This window comes from Aotus nancymaae, unplaced genomic scaffold, assembly GCF_030222135.1.
Source record: "Aotus nancymaae isolate 86718 unplaced genomic scaffold, 86718_ANA_hifiasm-v0.15.2.pri h1tg000006l, whole genome shotgun sequence".
NCBI classification, from domain to species: domain Eukaryota; kingdom Metazoa; phylum Chordata; class Mammalia; order Primates; family Aotidae; genus Aotus; species Aotus nancymaae.
Genome location: NW_026988417.1, coordinates 14,999,455 through 15,020,851, shown reverse-complemented (window position 1 = coordinate 15,020,851; position 21,397 = coordinate 14,999,455). Strand labels below are relative to the sequence as shown.

At 42.3% G+C, this 21,397-nt stretch overlaps 1 protein-coding gene and 1 pseudogene across 3 annotated transcripts in view; one reads left to right on the top strand and one right to left on the bottom strand.

Moving 5' to 3' along the window:
* Positions 1-6,897: 6,897 nt before the first annotated feature.
* The window catches only part of FAM200B (family with sequence similarity 200 member B), a 50,085-nt gene continuing 35,585 nt past the window's right edge, over positions 6,898-21,397 (bottom strand). For all 3 annotated transcript variants that reach the window (XM_012472384.3, XM_064365786.1, XM_064365784.1), the window contains exons 8-9: positions 19,024-19,083; positions 6,898-8,922 (exon numbers count right to left, since the gene is read on the bottom strand). In XM_012472384.3, coding sequence (XP_012327807.1) covers positions 8,817-8,922; positions 19,024-19,083 — 166 coding nt within the window. In that variant the 3' untranslated portion in view covers positions 6,898-8,816. The remainder of the gene's footprint in view (positions 8,923-19,023; positions 19,084-21,397) is intronic.
* On the top strand, positions 9,035-9,688 carry LOC135270417 (large ribosomal subunit protein uL1-like; annotated as a pseudogene).

The window sequence follows — 21,397 nt, the reverse complement described above, 5'->3', positions numbered from 1 at the left end:
TCTCTCCCTCTCCTTTTCTCTCTCTCATCCACTTCCTTTCCTCCCTTTCTCCTTCCCCTCCTACCCCCAAATTTTATTAATAGCAGCAATGGTAAACAATAACTTCACACCAATTACAATTCTGTACAAATCATTGTACTGTACAAAAATCAAGCAAGTTTAATGTGTTCCCTGAGAACTTGTCACTGTGTGTGAACTACTTAAAACTTTTACAAGCACCATCTTAGAGTTTTATGTTACATGTTCTACAGCAAAGTCATGAAGGTGCAGCTTGTACCAGCCAAATGAAAATCCTTCTACTTTTGTGTAGGGAGGAAACACACACACACACACGCGCGCGCGCGCGCAATTTGGTTTGACTTTTTAACGTGTATTTTTCTCAAATAAGTAAGCCATTTCAGTGAAGAGTTTGGGTAATTCTGACAGCTACTCTTTAATAGCTACCTGATAAAAGAACTTCCAGAGGACCAAATCATGTAACAATGAATACATATGCTTAGAGAACCTGCTGCATTCTACATCTTTTAGGGGAAAAAACAAACTATATTTCTAAAATGCTAAGTGAAGTGATTTAATACATACACAATTCATACTGAAATATCTTTTAAGGAGACTCTACCAAGAAACCACGAATATATAAGACTTCAAGTAATGAGTAGGGTGAAATTAGCGTAGTTGAGATTTTCCAACCTGCTTCATTGGTTATGCATGTTGGTGTTCAAAACCCTCACCAGGTCTTTAAAAACAAGCTCTCAGTCTCAGCAATAGCTGTGCCCTGTTCACGAGCATGGGCTTTCAATTTGCCCTTCTCTTTGGTGCCAAAAGTCTCCTAAGAAGAGTAAGGCTGAGTTCTCGGTTTCAGATGTCTGTGAATTAAGTTCCAGCAACTGCAGAGTCTCCAACAACAATTTATTGTCCTGACTTCCACTTTCTCATCCAGAGGAACTTCAGAAAGACTGGCTAAATGGAAATGAGCATTAGGAGGTAGGTCAGCTTGCCTGGGCTGTCTCACAGGTTAGTGGAACCACAATTACTTCTCGATCAGCAGTATCCATTTGGCACCTTTGGCAAACCTCAGTTTTCACAGAAGGAGGAATCAAAAAAGCTGGTGTTCACTTGGCACATGTCTGCTTCTAGTCCTTACTTTGGAAATGTTCATTGTTGTGTTAGTTTCCTAGGGTGACCATAATGAACTATGAATTTGAGGGAACACAATTCAGGCTGTAGCAATTATGTTGAAACTGAACTTCAAAGAAGTCAGCAATCAGTTGGCCACGGCGTGGTCATTCCCACTTCCCATCAAGGTCATCAAAGTTTTTTTGTTTTTTAATTTTTTATCAAATTCTTGTGCCTTCCAATATGTATTTTTAAATCAACCAATATTTAGGAATACTTTCAGGATGTTTTTCTCCTTTTATATTGACCAACTTCATAGACCTACCACCCTGTTTAACATCTTTATATTCTCCAGCCTTTGTGAATGTCCCTTAATAGACGCACCAGACAGATTGAATCTTTATCAAGGAAGGACTTATAGATGTCATTATTATTTTTCCCAAAAGTCTGAAATTCCTTTTCAAATTGGGCCTTCGTTTTTTAAAATAGGCTTTACTTTTTAGAGCAGTTTTAGGTTCACAACAAATTTGAGAAGAAAGTACAGAGATTTCCACATATGCTCTGTCCCCACGCATCCATAGCCTCCCACCTGTCAGCATCCCCACCAGAGTGGTGCATTTGTCACGACTGATGAGCAGACATTGAAACATCATCGTCACCCAGCCTCCGTAGTTCACATTAGGGTTCACTCTAATGGGTGTTGTACCTTCTATACGTTGTACCTTCTTTCTATATGATCTGTGTCCATCATTCTAGTATCATGCAGAGTATTTTCACTGCTCTAAACATTTGGGCATCCATTTTAACTTGTTGCCTCTGAAGTTTTTGGAGAGCATTGATATGGACAAAGCTGGACTAGGCAAGCATGCAATTGACTCAACTCTTGCCAGAGCCTCTGGAGATTTTGGCTTCCACTCTGTGGGAGTGGAAGGCATTTGTTTCTTTGGACTCTCTGGCAGTCGGTGTCTTCCCCATCACGGTTCCCACAGTTTTTTCTTCTTCAGGTTCAGAAAGTCCCTTGTTATCAAGTCGATTGTGCTAGAGGGAATACGGCCAAGTGTAAGGTACCTGGTACCTAGGGCAGGAGAGGAAAGAGTAGCACTCAGCTCTTCCATGTGCCCACCCAGTCCTTGTGCTTGGGGGTCTTCCATGCGCATTTCTCTTTTGGTCAAATGCTTATCGTTGTTCATTCACTTTGTAGAAAAGAATTAAGTACCCATTAAATGTGCCAGGCATGGAGCTGGTGCTGGGACCTGTTGGCTGAAGACACACAAGACTTGTTTTCTTAGCTTCTTTTGCCAGGGCTCCCTGCCACCCACCCTTGCTGCCCAGACCAGGGAGGAACTGAGGCCAAGAGAGGTGACCTTGGCCAAGTAGGAAAAATATTCCATGTCTGTTTTCTCATCTGTAAAATAGGATACTAAGAGAACTGATTCCATGGGGTTGAGTGAGGATTAAAAGGAGTCATGTGTGAAAATACTTCACACAGGGCCCACTGCACAGTAGTTTCTGATCTACAGAGAGTGCTGTATTGGCAGATGGTATTTAGACAGCCATCAACAACTCTGCTAGTAATAACAATAACACTAGCAACTATCACTTACGCAGGACTGATCTACTACACACCTGGTACTATCCTGGGTTATTTATGCACATTCACTCATTGCATTATGAGTACTTATAATCCCTACTTACACACAGGTGTTGCAGCTCAGGCAAGGTAAATGACTTGCTCAGGGCCACAGCGAGCAAATGCTGAAGGTGGGACATGGGCCAGCCTGTCAGGCACCAGAGTCTGTGCTCTCGGCCACAATGTTGGGCTGCCTCCCCATATCCCTTGCCTTGACTCCCCAAACCCAAGGATCTCACTTAATCTGATCAAATGCTGACTAGGTCATGGCTGATCAGGGTAAAGCATTATGACAGACACAAAGACAATTGGGTAAAGTTGCTGTCCTCAAGAAAGACATAAAAACAAATGGATCTGGAGCTAAGTAAGGCTTCAAGAAGGAGGTGAGCAAAGGTACCAGATCCAAAGGCTCATGTTGAGAATAGGGAGCTGAGAGAAGGTGCATGGAGAGTGCAGTGGGGTCTCCTGGGACACAGGCCTGGTGAGGCACTTTAGGGGTAAATGGAAAGACCTTGAATAGCAGATTTCTTTTTTTCTGGAGACAGAGTGTCATTCTATCACCCAGGCTGGAGTGCAGTGGTGCAATTTTGGCTCACTGCAAACTCCGCCTCCTGGGTTCAAGCCGTTCTCCCGCCTCAACCACCAGAGTAGCTGGGATTATAGGCATGTGCCACCACGCCTGGCTAATTTTTGTATTTTTAGTAAAGACAGGGTTTCACCATGTTGTCCAGCTGGTCTCGAACTCCTGACCTCAAGTGATCTGCCCACCTTGGCCTCCAAAAGTTCTGGGATTATAGGTATGAGCTACTGTGACTGACTTCTTAAATAGCAGATTTTAAAATATGAAATTCATCTTGCCAAGGGTAGAAAATCATTGCTGATTTTGAGCAAGAGGGCAATGCACTCAGGACCCTAGCATAGGGCATTGCTCTGGCAGCATTGTGGAAGTTAGGCTGAAGGAGAAACCAAGCAGAAGCAGAGAAACCAGTCAGAAGGCAATGATATGTTTGAAACCCGCTATTTACCTTGTACAAAGGCTAGACCTGGTGGTTGAACGGTTCTGCTCTGGGTTGTATTCCTAATGTCACACATAGCCTCTTGGATCTAAAAATATAAATATGCACATAAAAACACATGGAAAATGTTGATACTCTGTATGTAGTATGACAGATGAGATTTATTGCCTTCCTAATTTTTCTGTATTGTGTAGATTTTTTCAAGAAAGCAGACATTATTACTCTTATATTCAGAAAAAAAGTGAAGTTATGTTTAGTTTTTTAAAATAAAGCCTATTTTTTCCCAAGGAATTCAAAATGACATTGCTCTAATTGAGTCACAGGTCACTGTGCTGTGGTGTCTAAGTCGCCTGGTAACCCAGGCAACCTGAGGGCAGTGGACACTGTGTTCTCCAAGCTTGGCCTAAGAGACACCCCTTGGCTGGGACTCCCGTGGGATTGGCCTGAGGAGCCAGACGGTCCTGAGACAAACCATGAATTGGAAGTTGGTTGGATGGGTACTTTTCTCTTCCTCTGGGTACCCAAAAGTCTTAGGCCACTTGTCAACTTCCCTCACTGCTCCCCTCACTCACCCTAGCAATATCATACATTTCAAGTGTTTTTTGGAAGTATAGCATACATACAGAAAAGCATGGCACACCATGCCATTAATCTTCCCTTGTACCCTCCCTGGCCTCCTCCAACAAATGAAAGCTAATGAATCCCCCAGCCTGTGTTTTCCTCCATCAGACTTAGTTCATTCATATGTGGAAGGTCTACTTCATCTAGGCAGGGCTAGAGGCTAGGGCTGGAAAGACGGGTGAGTCTGCAAAGAAGCCAGGGTGAAGTCAGGCAAGGACTCAAACAATGCTGACACCATGGAGATGAGCCCTGTTGGGGGATTCTTTGCTCTTTTGCGGAGAGAGAGAGCAACAGAAGGATCCAGGGAGGAGGTGATGCTTAAGGTGTGTCTTCGAGTCTGCCAGATGGGAGACAGAGCAGGAAGGAAAATCAACACAGAGAGACCAACATGTTCAAAGGCCTTGAGGAGGGAAAGAGTAGAACACATCTGGGTAGAGCACCAAGCCACTTGTTTGGAAGAGCCCAGCTGAGCACACCTTCTGTAAGAAGCTGATACTACTTTTACAATACACACCAGTGGCTACACCTAATGAACATTCTACCACATGCTAGGTCTTCATGGATTTCATTTCTCTGCAATCTCAGAGACTCTTTCCTTAACCCCTCTGAGCATGGCCTGGTTCTTGTTCCTGCTTGCCCGCTGTGGTAGTGTCCGACAGAAACCAGCCCAGCTGTCCCAGAGAACTGATGTCTACTGTTTTTGGGATAAACAGGAAAATTGACCCTCCCATCTTAAAGACTGAAACATATTTGTCTTATCTAAATTCCTTCCTCAGGAAACTGATCCTTAAGCCACCCAGTTAGTATCAAGGAACGGAAACTCGCCAGACCACCACAACCACAATGAGATGCCAGACCCTTCATCCATCATGATTCCTGTTTAGCAGCTTCTCTTCCTTACCCCTCCCTCCTTTCTGTTTTCCCACATATAGTTATATTTCTTCCCTGCTATATAAACCTGTAAGTTTAGTCAACTGGTCAAGGAGACTATTTTGAGACTGACCTCCTGTTCTTCTTGGCTGCAGCACCCGAAAAACCTTCTTCCCTAGCAGTGCTCATCTCAGTGACTTGCTTTCTGTGCAGCAAGCAGCAGGACCTAGACCAATCCCTGGCGATCTGGTAATGCCACCAAAACCTGGCCCCACAGTGTCCCACGGAGGAAGGAGTCCACTGTTCTGCCAGGTGCTTTGGAGCATGCTGGGCATGGAAACTAGAAGGCATGACAAGTATAACTCAGTGAATGCTTGCTGTGGTCATGACGAAAGTGGCTGATGGTGATGGTCAAGTAGCCTGGCCCCTCCTGCAGTGCAGAGACAACCCCTGGATTGAGTACCATGGGGTAGGGCAGACCTGTGAGTAGACCCCACAAAGGAGGGGTAATGGCAGGAGATAAGAAGTCGGAAGTGAAAGAGGCAGAAGGCACAGGAAACTAATTAGAAAGCCATTGTGTGACTTCAAATGAAAGAGACTGAGGTCCACCCAGAGCAATGTCTGAGATGATCTCTAGATATTCACAAGGTTGAATTGTGTTTTATATATCATGTTGGTGCAAGTAGTTGCAGCTTTTGCCATTAAAAGTAATAGCGGTCTTTTTTTGGTTTTTGAATGGCAGTTTTTTGTTTGTTTTTTGAGAGAGACAGAGGCTCACTCTGTCATCCAAGATGGAGTGCTCTAGTGCTCTGGTGCAGTCTCGGCTCACTGCAACCTCCACCTTCCAGGTTCAAGCAATTTTCCTGCCTTACCCTGGTGAGTAGCTGGACAGGTGCACACAAACACGCTTTGCTAATTTTTGTATTTTTAGTGGAGATGGGATTTCACCATGTTGTCCAAACTGGTCTCAAACTCCTGACCTCAAGTTTTTGCCATTACTTTCAATGGCAAAAACCGCAATTACTTTCGCACCAACCTAATCCATATCTATATACAAACAATAACCATAAAGCTGTGCGTTTTCCTAGTTTTGTAGCAAATATTTGGTCAAGTGTCCACAAAAATTGAGTAAAGACACTGCCAGGAAAATCTCACCAGAGATGGGGGCAGCAGGGTAAGAAAGAAAGGGCTTGGCACTCAGAGCCGTGGGTCTGGAGAGAGGTCCTCCCGCCGCTGCCTGGGGTCACCAGGGGCTGCATGGGAGGTGTTCCATTTTCTCTACAGAGATCTACAGCACCCTACAGGAAGGTGAGGAGCTCCACTGCCACTTGCTGGCCCAGGGGCATCAGAATTAGAATCATCAGCTTTCATGCCTAACGACCCACACTTGCCTTAGGTCAGACAAGCAGTAAAGAGATGGCAGAGTGTCTGTGATGAGCTTTTGGTTTTTTCTCTTCTGGAAATGTTTTATGTTGGATCAAATTACTACACATATGATATGTGTGTGTATGTGTGTGTGTGTGTGTGTGTGTGTGTGTTTCTCTTTTTCTGATTATAAAAGCGGTGCATGCTCATTGGAGAAAATTTGGAAAACACGAAAAAGTCAAAAGTCAGAAATAAAATAAGAACACTGGAGAAAACTCCTTCGCTTTTTGGGTTATTTTCTTTTTTGTCATTCATTTACAATATATGTATATCATCTGCACACACATTCATAATGTAATTTATTAAATTTGTATCATACTTTAGACATTTGCATCATATAATAAAGTTTTATATTTTATCACTTACATATTTTCCTATGTGATTAAATATTCCTTGAAAGCATTTCTTTTTAATTTACATACAATAAAATTTACTCTTTTTCATGAACAGGTCCATGAGTGTTGACAAACACATAGATTCACGTAATCACCACCACAATCAAGACAGAGCAGTTCCATCACTCCCAAAAATTTTCTCTCAGTGTCACTTTGCAGTTAGCGCCTCCCTCTAGTCCTAATCATCCCCACCCCCATAATCACTGGTCTGCTTCCACTGCTATAGTTTTGCCTTTTTGAGGATGTCATATAAACAGAATCATACAGTTGGTAGCCTTTTGGTGTGGCACCTCTCACGTCTGAGTTTCATCCATATTGCTGCATATATCAGGATTGTTACTTTTATTGCTGAGTAGTATTCCATGGTATAGATTTACCAGTTAGTTTATTCATTCACCATTTGAAGGACATTTGAGTTGGCAAACGTGGCTTTCACTTGTTGAACGATACTCCATATTGCAAATATACTAAAACCCATGTAAATAGTTCTGATATGGTCTGGCTCTGTATCCTCACCCAAATTTCATATTGAATTGTGATCACCAGTGTTGGAGGTAGGGGCCTGGTGGGAGGTGACTGGATCATGTAGGTGGTTTCTGATGGTTTAGCACCATCCCCTAGTGCTGTCTCATGACAGAGTTCTCACGGGATCTGGTTATTTGAAAGCATGTAGCGCCTCCCTCTTCACCCCCATTCTCCTTCTCTGGCCATGTATGACATGCCTGCTTCCCTTTTGCCCTCAATCATGATTGTAAGTTTCCTGAGGCCTCCCCAGCCATGAGTCCTGTACAGCCTGTGGAACTGTGAGTCAAACGTCTTATTTTTATTTTTTTTTGTAAATTACCCAGTCTTGGGTAGTTTTTTTTATAGCAATGCAAGAATGAACTAATACAAATTCCAAATAGTTTCAATAAATATGTAAATATTATTGAACATTTTGGATTTTTCCCTCATTATAAGTAAGTATTAAGGCTGGGTGTGGTGACTCACACCTGTAATCCTAGCACTTTGAGAGTTCAAGACAGGTGGACCAGCTGGGGTCAGGAGTTCGAGACCAGGCTGGCCAACATGGTGAAACCCCATCTCTACTAAAAATACAAAAATTAGCTGGGTGTGGTGGCAGGTACCTGAAAATCCAACTACTCGGGAGGCTGAGGCAGGAGAAGCACTTTAATCCTGGAGGTGGAGGTTGCAGTGAGCTGAGACCTTGCCACTTCACTCCAGCCTGGGCAAAGGAGCAAAACTCCATCTCTCAAAAACAAAACAAAACAAAACAAATTAACTGAACATCTTTATACCAAATAAATGAAATCTCTGCAGGCCAAATATATATGCATATATTTATATAGTTTACATATGTCTTGAGCAATCAATACACATGCAGTGTGTGCACTGCTGGAGATACAGGAAAAATAGATGATGTAATATACAATTTTATTAGAATTCTCTAAAAATGTTTGATAATATACAAGCAATCTGACTCTCAGTGCTTTGTGTCATTGTAAAAATAAGAAAATAACTTGCTTTAATTCTAATGCAGCATTTTTTTAACCTGCTATATAGAACTAATTTCTTGTTTCTGAAATCCTGAGCATATACGCCCTTGAAATACCATTTCAGGACATGGTTTTCCCAGCAAAAATCTTTAGACAACAGAATCATTTGGTATACACAGACGGGAATGATGACTGCAAGGGCAGGCTGCAGGGCTAGAAGAGGGTTCGAGCAGCACAGAGATTCCAGTTACAGTTGAGTCCCTGAAGCCAGAGCCAGCAGGAGCAGAACGATAAGACTCACACTTGGTTCTGCATAAAAAAGTGGGACTTTTCCTTGAGTAGTGGCTGCTGCCCTGCAAATTAACAAGGAAATAGAGAAAATGTTAGTATTGGTGTATGGAACCAACACTCAAAAATATACGTGCAGTATTAGTCTGTTTTTCGGTTAGCGCGGCGCGAGAAGCCATGAGCAGCAAAGTCTCCCGCGACACCCGGTAGGAGGCGGTGCGGGGAGTCCTGCACCGGAATCAGCGCAAGCGCCGCAAGTTTCTGGAGACACTGGAGCTGCAGATCAGCGTAAAGAACTAGGACTCCCCAGAAGGACAACCGCTTCTCGGGCACCGTCAGGCTTAAGGCCACTCCCCGCCCCAAGTTCTCCGTGTGTGTCCTGGGGTACCAGCAGCACTATGACGAGGCCGAGGCTGTGGATATGGAAAACGACGCGCAGAAAAAACTCAGCAAGAATAAGAAACTGGTCAAGAAGCTGGCCGGGAAGTATGATGCATTTTTGCCCTCAGAGTCCCTGATCAAGCAGATCCTACAAATCCTCGGCCAAGGCCTAATTAAGACAGGAAATTTCTCCTCCCTGCTCGCACACAACGAAACCATGGTGGCCAAAGTGGATGAGATGAAGTCCACCATCAAGTACCAAATGAAGAAGGTGTTATGTCTGGCTGTGGCTGTTGGCTACGTGAAGATGACAATGAACTTGTGTATAACATTCACCTGCCTGTCAACTTCTTGATGACACTGCTCAAGAAAAATTGGCAGAAAAACTGGCAGAACTTCCAGGCCTTATATATTGAGAGCACCATAGGCAAGCCCCAGCCCCTATATTAAGGCACGTTTGAATAAATTCTACTGCTACTATTAAAAAAAAAAAGTGCACACCGTGGAGAAATTTGCATAGTATAGAAAGTTATAAAGTGGGAAGTAAAAGTCTTAGTCTCCCCATTTGCACTTTCCATAGAAAACCAACTTTGATAGCTTGAGTTCTCTTTCCAGGAATATAATGCACACATGAATGCTAAACCTGCTCCGTAGAACTAATTTCCATTTCTGAAATTCTCAGCGCATATGTCATTGAAATACCATTCCAGGGCATTGTTTCCCCAGCAAAAAGCTTCTCTAGACAACACGACCTGTTGCTGCTCTGCAAATTATCCTTAGATGTCCTTAGATATCCTTTTATCTAAGCACAAATGGAATCTGCAACGTGTGTTCTTCGCCTAACATCCTATCTTGAACATGCTTCCATGTTGGCACACAGGGAGTTAATTCATTCTTCCTTGTGGTTGAATTCTTATTGTATGGATTGAACACAGTGTTAGCCAAGTTCCCTACTGGTGGGTATTACATTATCAGCGTTTAAGTGGTGAAGAAAAACCTGTCCTGACATGAACACATCAACAAAGGGCCTGCCCAAAATATGGACTGTATTCATAGTAAACAGTATCTGACCACTGGGTTTTTAAAAACAGAAATTACTGAATTCTGTTAAACCAATTAAAAGATAAATTTTAAAAATTATGAAACTATCTAATGTTGGCTTGGAAATATATCCCATGGCTCTGGACTAGCGGCCCTGTCCTTAAAAGTTCCTGACTCTATTTGAATGCTGGTCCTCCCTTCTTTTTTGCTGAAATCGCTCCCATGGGGTTGTATTAGGGCTCCACCTGCCGGACATTTTCTACAATTGCACTGTGATGCAGTTAATGCCCAGGACTCGACTCAAAATTTAAAATTACTTTTGCTTTCAAATAATTAACTAATTATAGAAGGTTACATTTTTCTTTACGTTTTTAAAAAATGAAATAACACATAATTAAATACACTAATAGTGACAGTCTCCCTTCATATTTTCCCAGTTCCTATTCTTTTGCCTAGAAGGAACCACAGTTAGCAGCTTGGAGTTTACTTTTTCAGACTTGTTTCTATCACTTACGTCCATTTATCATGCACAAATAGAGACATGCTGCTTTTCTTTCTTTTTGTGCATTGGTTTGTCACTTTGTAACTTAAAAAGCTTTTCTTGTCAATGTGAGTCTATACTTGAGGGGGGTTTTATTACGCACTATTTGAACTGCACTTACTTTGATTTTTAAAATTAAATCTTGTTATTACATTTGTACGCTCAAAAGCCTAACTTTTCCATGTCCTTTTATTTAATTTACAAATCACATTGTTCTATTTAAAAACCTAGTGAACTCTGACAATAACGCTTAAGGTCATGTCACACTTAATTCCCGTGAATTTTTAAACTCAAGTTATTTCAGGTCAAATTATTATTATTATTATTACTATTATTATTTGAGACAGGGACTCATTCTGTCACCTAGGCTAGAGTGCAGTGGCGTGACTACGGCTCACTGAAGCATTGACCTCCTGGGTTTAGAGAATCTTGCTGTCCCAAACTTTTGAGTAGCTGGGGCCATAGGTGCACACCAACATACCCAGCTAATTTTTTTTATTATTGTTTGTAGAGGTGGGGTCTTGCTATGTTGCCTAGGCTGGTCTTGACTGCCCGGGCTCAAGTGATCCTTCCACATTGGCCTCTCAAAGTGCTGGGATTACAGGCATGAGCCACTGGGCAAGGATCCAGGTTAAATTATTTTACATTTAAGTATTAAACTATTACATCTTCTTTTTAAAATGTTTTAAGTGACTTTAAATTAGCAAAACTTTCTCAAATATTTGATTGTAGTAAATCCAGTAAATGTATAAAATTTATAATTTATATATTTATAAATATAAAACTTAATTCTTTTACAAATTCCAATACTCGTTCGAAATTTAGTAAAATTCTCTTATAACTTCCTACTAAAAATCCCATGTCTAAAATCAGTTACTTGGCTGAGCATGGTGGTTCACACCTATAATCCCAGGACTTTGGGAGGCCAAGGCAGGAGGATCCCTTGAGACCAGGAGTTCAAGACCAACCTGGGCAACATAGGGAGATCCCATCTTTATTATTTAAAAATTTTTTCTAACAAGAAAGAAAATTTGGCCAGGTGTGGTGGCTCATGCCTGTAATCCCAACACTTTGTGAGGCCAAGGCAAGCAGATGGCATGAGGTCAGGAATTTGAGATTAACCTGGCTAACATGGTGAAACTCTGTCTGTACTAACAATACAAAAATCAACCAGGCATGGTTTGCACCTGTAGTCCCAGCTACTCAGGAGGCTGAGGCAGGAGACTCACTTGAACCCAGGAGGTGGACACTGCAGTGAGCCAAGATCAAGCCACTGCACTCTAGCCTGGGCAACAGAGTGAGACTCCATCCCCCACCCAAAAAAAGAAAGAAAGAAAGAAAGAAAGAAAGAAAGAAAGAAAGAGAGAGAGAGAGAAAAAGAAAGAAAGAAAGAAAAGATAAAGAAAGGAATAGAGGAGAAAAGAAAGGAAAAGAAAATTTTCCAGGAGTGGTGGCATGCACCTCTTGTCTCAGCTACTTGAGAGGCCGAGGCAGGAGGATCATTTGAACCCAGGAGTTTGAGGCTACAGTAAGCCATGATTACCCCACTACACTCCGTGCCTGGGTGACAGAGCGAGAAACTGTCTCCAGAAAAAAAAAAAGAAAAAAGAAAAGGAATTTGTTACTTAATAGTAACACATATACCGGGATCACAGGTTTAATGCAACAGCTGTTCTTATATGCTACATTCTCTAAAATATTGTCAATGATTAAATACCAAAACATACAGACTGTCTCTAAATTTACCACAAAACTATTAATAAAATAAGTGAATTTACATCAATAGTTATTTCATTCCAAACCTTTGCAGGTTAAAAGCCCTTTGCCCCATTATTCCTAAATAAGTAGAGATGGGTAGTCCTGCCTCTGTGGCCTGGGGCATTTCGGACAGAGACTTCCAGCCAAGTTAAGAGATCTGATGTTTGCCCTTGGCCCTCCGTGCCACGCTGAGTCCTCATTCCAATACTATATGTCTGTCTTCTCATATCATCACCAGTTCTGCAAATTAAAAGTCTCCTGAATTTTTGGCCAATATTATAACCTATAAGCACCTAAGGTTGCTGTTTTCCTTAGACTGTTCATGAGGGCTTCTGCTTGCTGTATGGTTATCCTACCATTGTCTTGAAGGGCTACATTCTACTCCTTCCAGTAAGTGTACCCTTTGATGTAATCATTTACTTGTCAGTGGACATTTATGTCCAGTTCCCAATATTTAAGTATTATAAAGAATGCTCTGGTGAACATATTTGAGCGTACAGGCTGTGTGCACATTTCAAATCACTTCTCTAGAAGAGGGCACCAAAAGCACCCTAAAGTCTGACCTAGGTCAAAGACTGTGATACTTTTCTCATTCTTGACACATATTGTCAAATTGTTTTCCCAAAGTACTTTATCAATTTTCAGTGACATCAAGCATTGAATAACATCTCTAAAATATGTTTCTGCTATGTTTTAATGTATGTCAAAAAAGTTTAGGTGAAAATGACACCTTACTGAATTTGTATTCCATTATTATTAGAGTGATTAAATAATTTTATATATATTTGCTATTTGTGGTTTCTCTTTTGTAAATTATCTATGAATATTCACTACTAGAATGTTTAAAAAAGAGATTAGTAAAATTCCTGCCAGGGTGATGAAGGTTGGAGAAAAACTTGGCAAAGAGTGAAAGAGGGTTTTATCCTTGACATTCAAAGGAATTAGGCAGAATTGTCAAAAATGTCTACCAACAAGCACTGAAAGAATGCCCGCACACAGGAAAGAAGAACAGGTCCGTAACTGCAAAGCCCTTACTTATTTACTTACCTGCTGTGGTGTGAGTCCTAGAGACATTTTAAGGCAGTATGGTGTGGCAGGAAGAACGAGAACTTTACACACAGACCAACCTCGGTTTTGCTTCTGCCTCTGAGTAACATTCAGTGATCGCTTATCTCTCTGAACCTCAGCATCATTGATGACAGTCAAATTGTCCTTCCAGGAATGTGGTTGGACTAAAATGAGATAATGACTCCAGGGCACCAGCTAGAAGCCTGACACAACAAAGTGCTCAGAAATACCGAGGAAAGGTGAGGAGAGCTGCCCTCATTTTCCTTATACTTCCCGCAGCAGGGGAGCTAACCCAAGACACTGGTGCCAGGATGGCGCCATTTGCCCATTTCAGGAATGGTGGTATAGGGTGCAATGGGTTCTATAACAAGGAATTTTCCATAGCCTGTTTCTGTATAGGTTTACAGTCTGATTAATGGGACAGAGTAAAACCATACAGACCTAAGTAAGTCGTAACACCACAGACACTTCCCTATTCAAGCCTTAAGAGGTTCCAGCTTTCTTAGAAAGTCTATACCATTAAATCTTTGCAACAGCCTTATATTCCCCCCTTTTCCACATAAATGAGCCACAATAGGATCGTTTTTCTTGCAATCAAAATGTAGAACTTATGCAAATGCAGCCACTGGGCACCTCTCTGAAGCTGTTGTACAGCATTTGTCATTCATTCTGGCTGCCCAACACCTTTGAACATCATTCTTCTTAAATCTGTTCCTTTCCCGGGTAGAAGGCAATCATTCATTCATTCATTCATTCATCCATCCATTCATTCATTTATTTATCTAGTCATCCATTCATTCCTAAGTGTCTACCAGGTTGCAAGCTCTGCTTTAGGTTCTTAGAATACTATCAGAAAAATAGAGTCACATGAGGGTTTTGAAAAATTAGCTGGGCATAGTGGCGAGTGTCCGTATCTGTATCTCTCTCTCTCTCTCTCTTTATTTTATTACTTTATTTTTTTTAGATGGAGTTTCACTCTTGTTGCCCAGGCTGGAGTGCAGTGGCACAATCTCAGCTCACTGCAACCTCTGCCTACTGGGTTCAAGCGATTCTCCTGCCTCAGCCTCCCAAGTAGCTAGGATTACAGGCATGCACCACCACGCCTGGCTAATTTTTTGTATTTAGTAGAAATGGGTTTTCACCATGTTAGTCAGGCTGGTCTCAAATAGGTTAAAGTCCCTGACCTCCTGGAGCTCATGTTCTAACAGGTGGGAGACAGGTACTAAAGAATGAACTTCCCAGCCTGGGCAACATAATAAAATCTCATCTCTACAAAAAACAAAAACAAACAAAAACTTTAAAAGTTAGCTGGGCATACTGGCAAGTGTCTGTATCCCCAGCTATTTGGGAGGCTGAGGTAGGAGGATCATGTGAGCCCAGGGGGTGAAGGCTGCAGTGAGCCATGATTGTGCCACTGCACTACAGCCTGGGTGACAGAGAGAGAGACCTTGTCTCAAAAAAAAAACAAAAAACAAAAAAAAAACAACTTCACAAGTAGGTCAGTCAGAAGATAAACAGTATAAAAAAGAAAAAATAGAGTCACATGAGGGTTTTGAAAAGCCACAGTTGTGAGACGGGAGGCTGTGATTTTAAATATTCAGATCAGAAGTCTGGGTAGTTTCATGGAGGCATTGTAGATAAGAAAACTGATAATTTTAGATCATCTGACTCTAACTCAGTAAGAGCAGAGTACTTACTGCTGCTAAAAAGGTGTTTCCACAGGCTGATGAGCAGGAAGGCATATGATATCGTTAGGGAAACGGATCAAAACTAGCCTTGAAATAAAAGTTCCAGGTCAGAAGCAGTGAGTGACATATCTGGAAAGAATATGATGAACCTGGAAGATGGAACTAGAAGTCCAAACTTGGTAGTAGGGAACCCTGAAGGTTTTTAAGCAGCAGCAGTGTGAGAGTGGACTTCATTTTCAGGTGAGGAAAGGAAAGACCCAGGTTCACAGGCTGTGCTTTATCTCCTGTGACAGGACTCAGAAACGATGCATGCCAAGTTCACAGGGAATGACTAGCATTAGAGCATAGGGAGAGGACTTAAATCTATCACCGAACCTGGGAGGTTGACTCCTAAAATGCATGCTGGAGATGATAGGTCTATTGTCCTTATTTCCAGCCCAAAGAGCATGACATCTGCCAGAGTGAATTTTGACAGTTCTCAGACTCCTTCAGATCCTGGTTCTGCCTGCACTAGCTGGGTGGTCTTGGGTGAGTTCTTCATTAACTTCTTGGAGCCAGAGTTTCTTTGCTTCTGAAGGGAGAATCTGAACCTACCCACATTGGATCAAACAAAAGTTTGGCTTCTTTCTAAATGACGGTGGCTTAGAGAAAACAGATGTTTATTTCTCTCTCAATAACCATCCAGGGCGGATAGAGTGGCGCCATGGTGCAGAGGCACCCAGCCTCTTTCTGCTGTGTTACTCTGCCACCCCCAGTTGAAGACGGCTCACCTCCGCATCTTCTGGGACCATACACCAGCCAGCATAAAAGGAGAAAGGGAATGCACGCCCCTTCCTTTCAAGTGCTTAACCTGGAAATTGCACATGTCACTTGGCCACAGTGGGTAGGGAGGCTAAGAGGTCCACTCGTTATTCTTGGCAGCCATGAACCCATCTAAAATTCAAGGGCTCTATTACTAAATGAAGAAGAGAAGAAGAGCTATATGGGGATGACAAGCCAGCTCGCCAGTGCATGCACTCTATCTCTTTCTGTCTCTCTCTCTCTCTCTCACTCTCTTTATTTTATTATTTACTTTATTATTATTATTTTTAGATGGAGTTTTGCTCTTGTTGCCCAGGCTGGAGTGCAGTGGCACAATCTTGGCTCACTGCAACCTCTGCTACTGGGTTCAGGCGATTCTCCTGCCTCAGCCTCCCAAGTAGCTAGGATTATAGGCATGCACCACCACGCCTGGCTAATTTTTTGTATTTAGTAGGAATGGGGCTTCACCATGTTAGTCAGGCTGGTCTCAAACTCCTGACCTCAGGTGATCCACCCACCTCAGCCTCCCAAAGTGTTGAGATTACAGGCATGAGCCACTGTACCCAGCCTGACTCTCTTTAATGTACTAGTTACTCAGATAAACATAATTTTTTATGTAGTGCACACAGCAAATGCCTGGCATATAGTTGCTCTGCACTCTGATTAGTTCTCTTCCCTTGTAGATGGAAGAATGGATCCTACAGGCATTGATGGTGCACCCACTATGTGCAACTGTAGTGAGAAATACTAAGAGAAACACAAAGAGGAAGGCAGAGTGAGGCAGGCAGATGGTGCAGAATGAACAATAGCAGGGTTGGGAAGAGTAAAGCACTGTAATCAAATTGTGTACGAAGTCCGTAGGAGCAAAGAGAAGGGAGTTCCTCAATCAAGTTGGAGAATGAAGAAAGCCTCATTGAGGAAAGCACACTTGAGTTGGATTGTCATGATAAGTACAATGTTAGCAAATAGAAAAGGAAAGGAAAAGAATTCGGGTGAAGGGATCAGAAATCTCCCTGCCAACTCAAACCAAAATGACAATAATGTGCTATGTTTTACCCCTAAGGTTGACTAAAATGATATGGCTAATAGGTACAGGCACAGGTACAGATATGGATATGAAAACACACAGTGGTGGAGTGGAGAAGGCGCACTCCCAGCACATGCCGGTGGTGGAAGTGTATGCTGGCACAACTTTTTTGAAACCTATCAAAATTTTGCAGAACATACCAAAATTTAAAAGGCACACATTCTTTGATCCAGCAGCTCAATTTCTGGGAATCTATCCTACACAAATACTTGCACAACAGCTTACAGTGTATAATCAAGGGTTGTACTTCAACATTGTTTATAAGAACAAACAACTACTATAACAATGTACAACCAAGCCAGCCCATGACACAGGAAGGATTAAATAAAAGGTGGAGTGGCCATCCTACAGAATGCTCTTACAGCCACTAACAGACTGGGACAGAAAGCATGAACAAACTTAAAAGGTTGGCCCCATAACACTGGCAAGTGAAGAAAGCTCACAGCAGGATGTTACGTGTGGCATGATTGCTTTTTGTACAAAAACTAAACAGATACATATAAATAAAAATAAGGCCAAACCAGAACCAAATGAACACGCTTGCATCTGTATCTGATTACATGTTCATGTTTGTGCACTGAAAACTTCTGAAAGGAGATGGACCAGAATAAAAGAAATGACTCTCAGGAAATGAGAGCTGAGGCAAACAAAAATCCTTAGTCATTGATGCTAGGGCTAAATACTGGAAACTAACTGTCCACTTATAGGTAATGAGGTTAAAAAATCATTGTATTTTCACACAATTGACTGCTACAGAGCTGTTCAAAAGAACGAAGCTTTATCAGTAAATATGGAAAGAAAAATAAACAAACAAATAAGGAAACAGCTCCAAAACATGCTGTTGAGTTAAAAAAGCCAGGTCTACAGCCGGGCACAGTGGCTCATGCCTGTCATTCCAGCTCTTTGGGTGGCTGAAGTGGGCAGATCACTTGAGGTCAGGAGTTTGAGACCAGCTAGGCTAACATGGCAAAACTCTGTCTCTACTAAAAATACAAAAATTAGCCAAGAGCAGTGGCATACTCCTGTAGTCCCAACTACTCTGGAGGCTGAGGCAGGAGAATCACATGAGCCTGGAAGGAGGAGGTTGCAGTGAGCTGAGATAGTGCCACTGCACTCCAGCCTCTAAATAAATAAATAAATAAATGCAAGGTCCAGTATCCTACATATACTATCATTTATGTGAATAGTATAAGAGAAATATGTCTCTTTGTGTCTGTGTGTGTGTGTGTGTGTGTGAGAGAGAGAGAGAGAGAGTGTGTGTGTGTGTGTGTGTGTGTTGTTACAGGCACACAGTATTCTAGAGAATATGCAAGAAAGTGGAAACAATAATCGCCTTTGGGTAGGGAAACTGAGTGACTTAGGAACAGCAGGAGAATGATTGCTCACTTCCCTTACCCTTTTATAATAGCGAATTTTGTCCCATACATATATACCTTTTTCAAAAATGTAGTGAAAATTTAACTTAGGATTAAGAAATACGTGTTAAAAAGGGCCTCCAGCTGTCCCACTCCTAGCTGCTCTGCTGAAGTAAATGCTGCCAGGGGAGAGCATAGAGTAGGGCCACTTTTGCTCTGCAGTGCGTGGTAAGTTTGGCTCAGCTCGGCAGATGTCTGTCAGATCTCAGCAACCCACTGGCTCAGAGTGACTGAGAAGAGTGCGGTGCAGAATTACAAACCTTACTCTGAAGCCTGGCATTTTAGGGCATAGGTATAAAATCACACTGCAATTCACCAGTGTTTCATAATACATACTAAGGGCTGGTTATCTGGAAAGAACGATTTGGGTTAGGACATTTACTTACGAATTTAAGGCGCAGTCAGGATGAGTGCTGTGGTCCACACACTGTAAGAGCTTCACTGGTCTACAGAAAGAAAATAATATTTAAGGGATTATTTAAATAACCTCCACCCATCAAACATTCATGGTTTGCCTGAAAAGTCCTGGAGATACAGTAGTCTCTGATCTCAAAGAATACACAAACTATTTCCTCTAAAAGTATTAGTGGCCCAACATGGTAGTGTATGCCTGTAATCCCAGCACTTTGGGAGGTTGAGGCAGGAGGACTGCTTGAGACCAGGATTCTGAGACCAGCCTGAGCAACAGCGAGACCCTGTCTCTACAAAAAAAAAAAAAAAATCTTAAAATTATCCGGGTACAGAGGCTCATGCCTATAGTCTCAGCTACTCAGGATGCTGAGGCGGGAAGCCCAGGAGTTAAAGGCTGCAGTGTGCTACGATCACATCACTGCACTCCAGCCTGGATAGTACAGTAAGATCTTGTGTCTAGAAAAAATATAACAAATAAAAATATTAGCCAGCATTTATCGAGCACTTACTATGTAGGAAGATATTTGATTATATCTTTTGTAAGGATCATGTCATTTAATCCTCCTAACAACCAAATGGAATAGGTGCTTTATCTTCTCCAGTTCACAGTTGAGAAAGCTGACCACAATAACCTGCCCAGGTTCTCATAGTAGCAAGTTGAAGGGCTGAACTTGAACCATGCAGGCTGACTCCAGGGCCCAAGCTTCTCACCACTTCCGTATGCACATACAACATGCATGACCTGGTAAGTACTTTGGGCAGAAGGTTGGACTTGAACCACATGGGTGACGGCCAGTGTTCAGGCATCAGAGAGGAAAGCTAACTTGCTGTGCACAGTAGAAGGAGAAGATGTGAAGTTCCAAGGCTGTTGGAGGTGAGGAAGGGAAGCAGCAATGAAGATAGGAGCCAGGGCTTGGTGACATATGGGGAGTTAGGTAGGAGGCAAGCCTAGACAGGATCTCTGTGGCATGATCACTGCAGCAGACCGTGGAAGAACAGGATTGTGATATTGTTCTTTCTACGGCATGCCATGTCATCTGTCCTTGACTCAGTTGCCTTTCAGTAATGTCTACTTGGTGCACATATTTTTAATAACAGTAGTTATCTGTCATTGTTTATGCCCAGAAAAGGGCATGAAGTTTCACTGAGTCTGATTCAACACAGTGCTGGGAGAAACCAACCAGGAGGTAAGGGAGGCTATGAAAAGATAAGTCCCCTCCAAAATGGGCAAGAACCTTTGACTGATGTGGAGCAGAAGACAACACATCTGAATTGTGAGGGGCAGGAAGATCTCACATCTGGGTTGGAGTTGGGTTTGTTAGGTTAACTTTTGTCACTTTCCCATGTTATACCTTTCATTGTATCCTCTCTGCTCCTGACAGTAACACAGAAACAGCCTATGGGCAGTAAAGAAATGGGAGCTTCCTCTTTCTTTACTGAGTCAGGCTTGAAAGAGAAGAACCCTGAGGCCGACTGAGGTGGGGACACCAACGGAGAGGAAGAAAGTAAGCCCAGACCCGGGGCAGCTGTGAGGGGGCGGAGACTTGGGCTCCGGCCCAGACTATTACAACTCAACCCAATGACATGAAAACAAAGCAAAGGGTTGTAAATGCAAAAATTTTAGCTAAGATCTTCTCCATCATTGAGTTTGTTTTGTTTCTTTTGTTTGGTTTGGCTTTTGTTTTTTTATGGGGGTGGGCGGGAGTTGCTTTATTTTGAGACCAGGTCTTGCTCTGTCACCAAGGTTAGAGTACAGTGGCACCATCATAGCTCACTGCACACTCTAACTCCTGGGCTCAAACAATCCTCCCACCTCAGCCTCCCAAGTAGCTGAAACTACAGGTGAATGCCACTGCGCTTGGCTATTGAGCTGTTTTGGAGTAAGGATTGAATATTTTTTAAAATTTACTACTGGTGCTTTGATTAAGGAAGGAAGAGCTTGGTAGGAGGAGGGAAAGAGCATCCTTTACAACCACGCAAAACTGGGTTCAAGACTCAGCTCTGTCACTGAGTTTAAAGCTTAAAGACAGATAAAACTAATAAATGACATTACAAATCTGGAGAGTGGTTACTGTGAGGGTGGTGACCAACAGAGAGGCCAACAGGAGCCCCTTGGGATGCCGGTTATGTTCTGTTTATTGGTTTGAGGGCTGGTTGCAGGTATGCACTAAATGAGGAAACTTCATCCACCTGTGTACTCATGTTTTGGATAATTTTCTGTACATAGATTATATTTCCAGAAAAGGACATTTGCCTTGTTTTGTTTTTAAGAAGGGGTGATAAACAACACCTAACTTTTGAGGGCATTAGCAGTAACATATAAGTAAAAGGTACAGATAACAGAACAGC